General features: G+C 38.9%; 1 protein-coding gene across 2 annotated transcripts in view; it reads left to right on the forward strand.

Moving 5' to 3' along the window:
* The window catches only part of ntng2a (netrin g2a), a 96004-nt gene that overhangs the window by 18155 nt on the left and 64810 nt on the right, over positions 1–13039 (forward strand). For both annotated transcript variants that reach the window (XM_022670589.2, XM_022670588.2), the window contains exon 3: positions 4844–5487. In XM_022670589.2, coding sequence (XP_022526310.2) covers positions 4844–5487 — 644 coding nt within the window. The remainder of the gene's footprint in view (positions 1–4843; positions 5488–13039) is intronic.

A 13039-nucleotide genomic window follows, 5' to 3' on the forward strand; every position in this document is an offset into this window, starting at 1 on the left:
TGTGTGTGTGTGTGTGTGTGAACACGTGCACTACTGGTGAGTACAGAAATGGAGCTTCGCCACTTTTATAGCGTTTTTGACCATTTTTAAGAACATTTGCTTTAAAAGGTTCCCTCAGCTCAAATTAATAGGAAAATAGCTCAAAAAATAGGAACTTAGAGGTCTGGAAGGAGCAATGGGTGATGTATGGGTTTAGGGGCGGGGCAGGAGGGAGAGCTAATTGGCTGAGCAGGGGAGCAGTATTATTGATAGGCTAATCTGCATATTGTGACGTGTCTATAGCACAGTTGAACCTTGAGATGGTGCTGCAGAGGCAGAAATTACCACAATAAAAGTGTTTTTTAAAGGTTAGGAAGGTTAGTTACACACTTTAAAACTTTAAAACGTTTTCTTTTTTCCCACATACTAAATGAATAGTGAAGTGATCTTCATGAATCATGTAGTAATTTAGAGTTGGTAACTCTGATGAACTTATCTTACTGTACAACAAAGGAAACTCTTGCTCTTCCTTTCCTGGGGTGTTTCTGATGAGTGCCAGTTCCATCATTACAACGTTTTTGATTATCTTTTTTAAATGAACATTTTGGATTGACTGATCTTTATTTCTTAGAGTAGTTTTTCTTTATTTAGTTGAGTAGTTGTTGCTTCTCATAATCTGGATTAGAACATTACTCAAATATTCACTATTCACTGTGAAGAGCGATACAGTGCTTGCTGGCATGTTAATGGCCCCAGTAGAGACACTGGTGAGTGCTGTCAGGTGACCTTGTTATGGTGTGCACAGGTTCTCCACACCAGTGGTGCTAGACTGGTCTAGACTGGTGTTGTAAGAGTTCAGCACCCCGGAGAGCGACGCCAAACTGGGAGGACTGGAAGAGCTGCTACTGTTGTTGGTTGTTGGTGCTCTAAACTCCCTAAGACTCCCAAATTTGCCCCACAATTTGACAATTTTGACTCAAGTTACTTCTTCATTACTTCACATGGTGGCGCTAATCAAGTAAATCGGGTTAATAAACCAGCGGGGAAGAATATTGGTTGTGAAATTCTGTGAATCTGCACCCAATAAATCCATAATATTTTAATTTTTAGAAGTTTTTTATCCTCTTTAGGAACACAGATGCTGTAAAGTATTGTAGGGAATCGTCTCGTGATATATCCAGTATTGCAAAATCACATAAATCACAAAATCGTAATATCATGGTTATCGTGTACAAGTTACACCAGAGAGATCAAACCAAATCGTTTTGTTTCCCTGTATCTTCTTCCGTCTGTAAAGGATGATCCTGTAAAACATCAAGAAAGATGATCAAGCAAACACTGTAAAATTCCCACCGGTAGACGAGTGTTGCTCTAATTACTCTGCTAATGTCGTTAGGCTAATTTCATCAGAGCAAGTGTGATAATTGTGCTGTGTGCACCAGAGACACCTCCATATAAACAGTATAGAGACTCTGCATGATAAACACTTTACACAAAGTGGAGGCCTGGAGGATCCTGTTTTATTTAATGTTTTATTACTCTGTGTCTGTGCTGTAGTTAAAATCACTTTATATCAGTTTATTTGGGAAGATCTCTTGGTGAACAGCAGCTTCGTACTGTCTGGAACTAGTGGACCGTCTCATGACTTTTGCCCTTTTTTTGCAGTGGAAGCTGAAGTAAGTTGCAGTGATCTGCATTGAATGTAGATGTTTTTTTTGTTTTTTTTTTCGTTTCTAAAATCGTTTTTTTTTTGTGTGCATGGACAATTACAGCCAGATACAGCCGGTTACCATCATTACCACTCACAGTGCACAGGACAGTGCAGGTAGTGATAACCAGTGATGGCATAGTTACTTTAAAGTAAAAAGTAATCTGATTATTGATTACTCCTTTAAAAAGTAATTTAGGTATTTTTAAATCAAGTAATCTATAAAGTAACTAAGTTACTTTTAAGTTACTTTTAGGTTACTGTCGCCAAAACTCCTTTTATTGGAAGTTTCACCCCTATTTTAGAACTTATTCTGTAAGTGCTAGTTTTAGCCTGTTAGCGTGTTAGCTTGCTAGCCTGTTGTTATTTTTTTAGCGTGGTTGCAGCTGACAGCAACTATTGCAAGTTCCAGCATTAAAGCAATGACTTTAAACGTCTTTCTCGTCCATCCTTTCAGCGAATCCAGCTTATTACTAGTTTATAAACTGTTTATATAGCCTAATTAATAGCAGTCATACGGTCTTTATTAAGGAGCCTTATTTTAAAGTGGTACTGATAATTTAAATATGCAATTAACAAATATGCAAAAAGAGTAGAAAATAATGCATGTAAAAATGCTAATTTAAACACAATATTTGTGAGAAAACACTACTTTAAAACAGTTAAATCTTATCAAATTTAAAGTAAAGTTTTTTTTCTACAGTAAACAGAACGAATGCTGTAGGTTACATCCTATTACACGCTAAGGTGTGAGCATGTGTTCAGCCGTGGACTTATAGGAGTAGGAGTTAAGCCCGGGTCACGTTAGTTCATTTATTTTAGAAGCAGGTCAAGAGTAGTTTAGTTTACAACGTGCACACAGTTTCTAAATGTTACCTTATTTAAACAACATCAAATATGTGGACAGTAAAAAGTATTTTTAAAGTTATATATTTAATATTTCAGTATTTAAAATAGACTCTTACAGCCAATGAAAACCCAAAAATGAGTATCTCAGAAAATTAGAATATTAGATAAGACCAATTGGTACTATTGGCAGTGTGGGCAGTGTGCCAAGTCCTGCTGGAAAAGGAAAACCGCATCTCCATAAAAGTTGTTATCAGCATGAAGTGCTGTAAGATTTTGTGGGAAAACAAAACTGCACTGAATTTAGACTTAATAATAAAACACAGTGGATCAACACCAGCAGATCACATGTCTCTCCAAACCATCACTGATTGGTGGAAACTTCACACTAGACCTCGAGCAGTTTGGACTGTGTGTCTCTGCACTCTTCCACCAGACTCTGCTTCCTTGATTTCCTTTAAATGAAATGTAAAATTTACTGATGATCAGTGATGGTTTGGAGAGTCATGTCTGTCATCTGCTGGTGTTGATCCACTGTGTTTTATTATCAAATCTAAAGTCAGTGCAGTTTTGTTTTCCCACAAAATCTTACAGCTTCCCTCTGCTGACGACTTCTTTTATGGAGATGCGGATTTCATTTTCCAGCAGGATTTGGCACACTGCCCACACTGATTTTATGGTTTTCATTGGCTGTATTGTTCAGTATAAGAACAATCATACAGCAGTTTCACATGGTGTTAATCTAACACGGCTTTTCAGACATGGAGGTATGTGTGTGTGTGTGTGTGTGTGTGTGTGTGTGTGTGTGTGTGGACCACCAGAGCGCAACCGATCGTGCTCTCTGTTTACTGACACGGGTTCCTGCTGTTGCTGAGCAGTGGGCAAACACCGAATCACCAGCTACTGCCGACAGGATTCCTGTCAGGATCAGGACTGTGGAGCTTTAGCAGGAGAGACACCTGGAGCAGCGTTTGGGCTGGATTTACGTGGTGGGCGGAGCCTGTGGAGGATTGAGGTGTAAAAGTAATGTATGCCGGGGCTCGATACTATCACGGATTAGTTTTACAAGAAAGCCGAGACTAAATTTAAAAACTGAGCTTTAAATGAGAAGTTTGACGCATTGTTTGGTTACACAATACATGTAAATATATAGTAGGGGTGTATCGCCATATCGTATCATACGCAATAATATCCCCAACATTTATGAATATGGTGAACGATGATATTATACCATGAAATATGGCGCCATATCACCAATGCACCCCTTATTATCACATCAGGGTTCTACTTTTATACTGTTTTTAACAAAAGAAAAAATCACACTGTTCTCATTTCCCATTATATTATATATCTACTAGAGACTTTTATATAGATTATATCTGTCCAGTATCATTTATTTTACTTTAATCCTGTATATATATGTCATATCATATCATATGCATTAATAAAGTTTTATTTTCATTTTGGTGCAGTAGTATGTTCTTGAAATATTTTTTTTTTTATTCAAAGTTTTGTCATATCGCCAAGAGTATCGTTATCGCAAAAATGACACAAAATATTGTGATATTATTTTAGGGTCATATCGCCCACCCGTACCCTTATTATTTTTTTGCATAAAAAATACGTGTGAAAATATATTAAGTACTTTTATCAGTAAAATAATGATGAGCAATGATCAGTGATGATCAGTGATTATTAGTACTCTATATTAGGGGTGGGCGATATGGCCCTAAAATAATATCATGATATTTTACGGTATTTTTTCGATATCGATAATTTTGGCAATATGAGAAAACATTGAAAACATAAAAAAAATACATTTCAAAAATACACTACTAAAACCTTAATAAAAATGTCATCATTGCATACGATATGATACGGCACATCCCTAACTGAGATATTAAAAAAATTAAAAACAAGAATTTTGTATTTATGACAGAATTCAATGATCCAGAATGTCATGATACTAATAATAATAATAATGCACTCAAAATATCTCCATATACCCAGGATTAAAGTAAAATAAATGTATTAATTTATTTAGATATAATCTGTCTCTAGTAGATATACAGCTCTGGATAAAAATAAAAAGAACACTTTACCAAATAAAACAAAATCGTCTGGAATATAATCAAGAGGAAGATGGATGGTCACAAACCATTAAAACTAAAAAAGCTGAGCTGTTTGCATGCATTTTTGCACCAGGAGTAAAGCAGCATAAAGTTATCTAAAAGCAGTGTGTAAGACTGGTGGAGGAGAACATGAAAACTCTTTGAACCTTGAATTTCTGTTTCTATGTTCCTCCCGTAGGAAAACCCGTACCTGTGCAGCGATGAATGCGACGCCTCCACCCCGGACCTCGCCCATCCGCCGCAGCTCATGCAGGACCGCGAGCGCAACGGCCTCATCACCTACTGGCAGACGGTAACGTGGAGCCGCTACCCGGAGCCGCTGCTGGCGAACATCACGCTGTCCTGGAACAAGAGCCTGGAGGTGACCGACGACATCGAGATCACCTTCGAGTACGGCCGGCCCACCATCATGGTGCTGGAGAAGTCGCGAGATAAGGGCAGAACCTGGCAACCCTATCAGTACTACGCCGACGACTGCTTCGAAGTGTTCGGGATGCATCCCAAGAAGGTGCAGGACCTCTCGGCCGCCAACGTGACGCGGGTCATCTGCACCGAGGAGTACTCGCGCTGGGTCGGCTCCAAGAACGAGAAGGCGGTGCGCTTCGAGGTCCGGTACCGATTCGCCATCTTCGCCGGCCCCAAGCTGCTGAACATGGACAACCTGTACACCAGGATGGAGAGCATGAAGGGCCTGCGGGACTTCTTCACCTTCACCGACCTGAGGCTGCGGCTGATCCGGCCGGCGCTCGGAGGAACCTACGTCCAGAGAGACAACCTGCTCAAGTACTTTTACGCCATCTCCAACATCGAGGTGCAGGCCAGGTGAGATTACACCGCATTTTATTCTCTTACTGACTCTTCTGTCTGATATCTGACGTCTGTGACGTGTTGCAGCTTTAATATCTGGATCTGGATTTCAGTCAAAGAGAAGGGTTGAAAAGACGAGCATGTTTAAACGATGTATTTCTTGATGCTAACCAATAGGAAGACAGAGCCCTCCATCGAGCATGGTGCACGAGCATGGTGCGCGAAAGTGAACATGGCAGAGAGAAAGAGTGTTGATGCTGCTGCAGACAGATATTTACAGAACTCACATGCTGGATAGTGATATATTAATAGTATATTAATAATAGTCATCCAAACAATGTGTATTTATTTAGTAAACTGTTAAGCAAACCAGAGTATGTTTAATGTTTTAGATTCTTATTTTAGATAAAGACAGCTTTTAAACAACAGCAGCTCATTTTTGCGAGAGCACTCATTGGAAAAAGCATGTCTTTTTGTGAGAGCACTCTTTTTTTGTGAGAGCTCATTTTTGCAAGAGCACATCTTTTTGCAAGAGCATGTTTTTTTTAGGGAGCATGACTTTTTGTTGGGAGAGCACTCATTTTTGCGAGAACACTCATAAGATAAGATAATCCTTTATTAATCCCACAATGGGGAAATTTACAATTGTACTCATTTAAGAGAGAGAGTCTTTTTGCGAGAGAACTCATTTGCATGGGCAAGTCTTTTTGCGAGAGCGCTCATTTGCAAGAGCAATTCTTTTTGCGAGAGCACTCATTTGCGAGAGCAAGTCTTTTTGTGAGAGCACTCATTTGCAAGGGCAAGTCTTTTTGTGAGAGCACTCATTTGCAAGAGCAATTCTTTTTGCGAGAGCACTCATTTACGAGAGCAAGTCTTTTTGTGAGAGCACTTATTTGCAAGAGCAAGTCTTTTTGCGTGATCACTCATTTTTCCGAGAGCTCTCATTTACAAAAGCATGTTTTTTTTGCGAGATTACTTATTTTTGCAAAAGCATGTCTTTTTGCGAGAGCACTCATCTTCTGACAATACTCATTTGTGAGAGTGCTGGAGCCTTCTGAAGTCTTCTGCGTGCATCCAAAGAAGGTGCAGGATCTCTCGTCCACCAACGTGACCCTGGTCATCTGCACCGAGGAGTACTCGCGCTGGGTGGGCTCCAAGAACGAAGCATGTCTTTTGACAACGCTCATTTTTGCGAGAGCACTCATTTTTGCGAGAGCGTGTCTCTGGACAATGGCCTCTTCATCAGAGGCTAACCAATTCCTTTCTTTCGAATCCTTTGTGCTGGATATAACTGTTGGCAAACATACCCATGATAAAAATGTGCGCGACGGCGGCATCGACGCACGGCTCAGAGCTCCGGTAACACAAGCCTTCGATCAATAGTTATTCTAGTATGTCAAACAGGAAATAGTTTTAAGAGCGACAGGGAGAGGGCCGGGTTAAGTAGACAAATGGACTCTGAGAGAGAGAAAGAGAGAGAGAGAGAGAGAGGCTTGTGAAAGCTCTGACTGATGTAGCGCCGGTTCTGTAATGACCGGGCTGGGGATTGGAAATGCTAAGCTAATACACGGCTGCAAATTGTTCCTGGATATTTTATTCATCCCACGATATTGGGAAGCGTTTTAGCGAGAGCTGAATAATGAAAATGCCTCGGCCTCCCTGACGGGCTGGATGTTGGGGACTGTGCGCTAAATGGACTGCGTGGAGCAGGGGGTCGGGAGGGTGCTGGTGGTGGTGCTGGGGGGGGGTTTGGAGTACGGTGGTGTTGTTGCACCGTAATCAGATCAGCCGAGGGCCGACAAAGCTCTCTCTGTCACGCCTCATTTCCTCCTGTCATCGAGTGCGCGGTTATAATGACTCGTAATTACACCTAATAGGCTACACCAACAAAGGGCCGAGCGGGGTAATTGAGGAAGATGTAGTGTTACTTGTTGTTTACTAAAAGGGGGCTGGAGCTGCTGTTCATTTCCAGCTCAAACGCTGCGGTTTGCGTCTTATTTCCAGGATTATATCGCACTTCAGCCCCGGTTCCAGACTGTTTTGCTTGGGGGTAAAATTGATGTATGAAGTAAAGAAATTGAAAAATGTTGCATGTGTCTTCAATAGAAAATTACGCATTATAGGGTTTCCTACAGTGTATACAGCTCTGTAAAACAAAAAAGTAATAATAGACCACTTAAAAATTATGAGTTTCACCAGGAGTAAAGCAGCATAAAGTTATCCAAAAGCAGTGTGTAAGACTGGTGGAGGAGAAACTGTGATTAAAAACCAGGGTTCATCCACCAAATACTGATTTCTAAACTCTTAAAACTTGTGAAACTTCATGAATATGAACTTGTTTTCTTTGCATTATTTGGGAAAAATCTCTGAAAAAAATTAGCTCTGAAAAAATTTGGAGATCACTTCACTTCAGTTTCTGAATCAGTTTCTCTGATTTTGCTATTTATAGGTTTATGTTTGAGTAAAATGAACATTGTTGTTTTATTCTATAAACTACAGACAACATTTCTCCCAAATTCTAAATAAAAATATTCTCATTTAGAGCATTTATTTACAGAAAATGAGAAATGTCTGAAATAACAAAAAAAAGATGCAGAGCTTTTAGACCTCAAATAATGCAAAGAAAACAACAAGTTCATATTCATAAAGTTTTAAGAGTTCAGAAATCAATATTTGGTGGAATAATCCTGGTGGTTTTTAATCACAGTTTTTTTTCATGCATCTTGGCATCTTGTTCTCCTCCTCCACCAGTCTTACACACTGCTTTTGAATAACTTTAACTTTACCACTCCTGGTGCAAAACCGGCCCTGATGTACTCAGACAATGATATGTTCCTCTCTTTAGACAAATTGTCAAAACCGTGATTCCTTCTCTCTCTCTCTCTCTCTCTCTCTCTCTCTCTCTCTCTCTCTCTCTCTTTCTCTCTCTTTCTCTTTATCTCTCTAAATCTAAATTTTGGACACTCTCTTTGAAGCATCATGCGTTTATAAGTAAAGAGGAACCTTCAGAGAGCATCACGTGTCACGTCTGGTGCTGTTAGCTCCTCTGTCCCTTCCACACCAAGCTCTAACGGAGGTTCTCAGGTCAACAACTACACTACCCAGAATGCACCACCCGCTGACATCACGCACTCACCTGATCACGTTACACCTCACCTGCTTCCTCCATTGTTTCTGTATCCACTACGTTTACATCTGTTTATTTTTATAATAAACATATATTTTTATCAGTATCTGCACCTGTCTGCAATTCTGTACCAACCATGACATCATGTGCTACAGCTACTCTCCACGTCAACCAGCGCAACCAGGAGCCATCACTTTCTCCACATCCCTACATCTTCACATGCAGCTCCATCTCTCTCTCTCTCTCTTTCTCAGTTCAGTTCAGTTCATGAACTGAAGCATGGATGTAATCACATACACTATTGCCAAAGCCATTATTAGTAATACAAGTAAACAGATATTCGAAAAAAATTAATAATAACAAAATTAAAAATACAAAAATAACAAAAAAACAGTAATATTAAAAAGATTGAGTGATCAATAAAGAAAAGAAGTAAAAGGGAAAGAGGTAACGTTAATATATTATTATATTACACCATAATAGTTATAATAACAGCACAGATATTAGTATCTCTCTCTCTCTCTCTCTCTCTCTCTCTCTATCTCTATTAATCTTTCTTTCTCTATCTCTATTAATCTTTCTCTCTCTGTCTCAGTTCAGTTCAGTTCAGTTCAGTGGTTCAGAGGTAACGGTAATAATAACAGTACAGATAATAGTATCTTTCTCTCTCTCTCTCTCTCTCTCTCTCTCAGTTCAGTTTAGTGATTCAAAGGTAAAGTTAATATATTAATATCAGTATAATAGTTATAATAACAGTACAGACATTAGTATCTCTCTCTCTCTCTCTCTCTCTCTCTCTCTCTGCAGTCTGACATGTGATCCAGGCTGTAGAGAGACTCCTCTCCCGAGCAGGAGGAGTCCCTCTAGATCAGGCCGGATTTGGAAATGCTGGAATAGCAGTGGGAGTTCTTCTCTCTCCCTCAATCAGGCAAATATCCCAAAGACATCCAGCGAACCTTAATTAAACCTGGTAGGAAATAAATAAAGAAAAGCTGAATTCCCAGGGATCGTGTTGATTTATGCAAAGACTTCAGACTCGCTCCTCGTCTCCACCGCGTCCTCTTCAGTAGAGCCAGAGATGTTTTATTGCTAATCAAAAGCCTGTTTTTTAATGCTTAAGACCTGGAACGTTGCCAACTTGCGCACTTTTACACGCTTTTCACTGACTGGTAAAAGCTTTGGCTTTGTGTTGTTCACATGCATTCAGTTCTTAAATGTGGCAAAGGATGTGTTTATTGAGTATTTGATTAGAGTAGTTGGTGTTTGATGCATGTGCACGTATGCTCAGATATCATTTAACAAGCCTATTTACAATCCTGTTATTTTTGCCTCAGAATGAAAAACAAAAAAGCACCCTGATTTCCCTTTTATTGTTTGAATTGTGGGATGAAAAGTGTTACTACAGCAAAAGAGTGTAGCCTAGCCTGACCTAGCCTAGCATCCCTAAAGAGATGCTAGCCAATCAGCAAAGCTAATCTTCCAATTTGGCAATTTTATCAGCGTTTTTTTTTTAGGTGAGCAAAAATCCGTGGGCACCATGAGTCCAATGTATTTATTTATTTTTTGGTAATTTTCATCTTACATTTGTTCTCCATTAACAATTAGTTTGGAAAGGATTTTTAGAGTTTCAGCAACACTATTTTAAAGTGTTTATAAGTCATTATAATGCTTCCCTAGTTGAATATTTTCTAAAGTAAAAAAGTCTCTATATATTTTAAATCGATTTCTGAAAAATGTATTATTGATAAACAGTTAGATCTTGTACACACATATATATATATATATATATAGAGAGAGAGAGAGAGCACAAGTTTTTCAGAAAAAAAAAATCACAGCACTCCATGCTTCCCTCTGCTGACAACTTTTATGGAGATGTGGATTTCATTTTCCAGCAGCACACTGCCCACACTGATTTTTAGCTTTTAGCCTAGCGCCTGGCTACCACCTGGATGGTATATAGACATAGAAACGTTGATTTATATTGGGAATTTGTGCGTTGTACTGAAGCTAGTTAAGCAAGCAAGTGCTATACAGGTGCTATTTAGCTTAGCCTTTTTCTCCACACTGCACTCTTTTGGCTTTTTCATTCACAAAACTAAACTAACACCTCATTATGACCGAGAATCCCTCAAGTAAATACCCTACAGTTATCATGTTGCCAAATACTCATCCTTAAAGACACATCTGAGAAGTTTGAGGCGGTGCAGCTGCAGTATATCTGTAGCTAAAGCCTAATAAAAAAGAGCGTCCGCGCTAATAACCCACTTTAGCTCGGGCTCGGAATAATGAAAATGCATTTCTCTGTTCTCACTGTTACCACAACATAACGTCTTAGCTTTCTGCTCACTACAGAGAAAAGACCTTGGACAGAAGACAGCAAATCCCCCTCAGCATCTGATGCTGCAGCGGTTAGCTCATTAGCTTGTCTGACAGGAAAGTCTCCTTATTTCTCACCTGTACTGAAAATAACCCACAAATTTGACTCACAAAGGCTAAAAGATTTCTCTTTTTAAGTAATAAAGCATTTTTTAAGTGGACTGTTTTGTGTTTTGAAGAATGCCTATGTGTAGGACTGGCATGATACGTAAATTATATATATATGAAACATTGCGGACAAATTCTTCTTTTTCTTCTTCTTCTTCTTCTTCTTCTTCTTCTTCTTCTTCTTATTATTATTATTATTATTATTAGTAGTAGTAGTAGTATTCATTAAAAGTTTGTTGTCCTTTAAAAGTATGTAAATGTGGGTGCCAAATAGTCCAGCGGAGAGTAGTGTTTGGAAGATCGCTGGTTCAAATCCTGCTTATGCAGCTTGCTATCAGCTGCCGGAGCCCCGAGAGAGCACAGTACAATATCATCAATATCAATATCATCCAGTAGCCTCCTAAAAGTAAAATAAACAAGAATTTAAAATACAGCTTCTGACAAGATAATGATACACATACTGTCCACCATATGGATGGAAGTATTTGGAACATCTGTTCATTTATTTACTGTTTATTCCAAAATCAGGGTCTTATCAAAGCATTTATGCCTCCTTTCTTGAAATAACTGTCTCTGCTGTCTGGTGAAGTCTTTCTAATTGATATTTTCTTATAGATTGGAGCATTGCTTTTAAGATTTGATTGACTTTGGTGATGTTTATTGATTAGATATTAGTTCCTCTGCTCTAAAGCTCAATACTGTATATATATATATATATATATATATATATATATATATATATATATATATATTATGTTTATTTCTCCTCCTTCTTTTTTTGCCATTTACGCCCTTATGTCCAGTCAGTAACTGTAAATTGTACAAAATTCAACATACAAAATCTTACATACAAGACCTTTAAGGTAAAGAAAATCATTTATGATGATTTTTAGCAAACAAATCATTGGTTAACTGCTGGATTTGTATTGGTTTTATATGTGTTTCCCCATATTTTAACACAATAGATCATAAACGGCACTATGAAGAATGAACAATACAGGAAATATATTGACCTCTGATTCAAAATTTGTTTAGTTTTATAAAGTATTACAATGGTTTTGTCCATCTAATACATGGTAGCATAGTCTCCAAATGTATTAAAGCACAGTATAGCAAAATATGTAACGTTTGTTGTTAAATAAATAATGGTAAATACATTGTTTTCTTTCTTTTAATACTCACTGCTGAAACACAACTGCTGAAACACTGCAATGCACTTTATGCGCTTCATATCCTGTTTGTTTGGATGTAAACATATAAATGTGAACGTTAACAACTGTGGAACATAATTATATTTATCTTAAATAATTGTAACCACGCGGTAATGTAATGTAATGTAATGTAATGTAATGTAATAATGGAGACAGGCCTAATTAGAGACCCGTCTCTCTCTCCGTCTCTCAGCTCAGGCCTTCTGTTCAGCAGCTGTGCTGCATCTGTCCAGCGCCGCCTTTCAGGATTAGCGGCGTAGCTGCTGATGTTAGGGGGACGCTCTGCGGCCCTGCAGCCGATAACGCTGTTCTGTCGATACGCTCTGCAGCCGATAGGTCAAGGCAGGAGGAGCTGAGGAGGTGTGAATGGAAACCTGTCCGGTCGAGCGGATGTCCTTGGGCTGGGGCTGGCTAACACACAGAGGTCGGGGGGATGAGGGGAGGGCAGGAAGCTGCTGAGAACGAGTGAAGGAAAAGTGCTGTGTGTGTGTGTGTGTGTGTGTGTGTGTACACAGATGGAATGTTTTTTTTTAATGCAAGCAAGATGGCTGTCTTATGAAGCATCTTGCTGAACAGCAAGCTTACTTTCAGATTGCTTCTTTAAGGTCACAACCACTGTATTTTACAGATTATAAGGTGCATTATATTATGCGAAACTAGTAAGGAATAGGGGTGCGAGCAAGTCTCGCAGCTGGTTAATGTTAATCTACACAAATTTCTCTCTAGAAAACTAGTTTATTTGGGT

Source organism: Astyanax mexicanus, chromosome 12 (assembly GCF_023375975.1).
Source record: "Astyanax mexicanus isolate ESR-SI-001 chromosome 12, AstMex3_surface, whole genome shotgun sequence".
Taxonomy (NCBI): Eukaryota; Metazoa; Chordata; class Actinopteri; order Characiformes; family Acestrorhamphidae; genus Astyanax; species Astyanax mexicanus.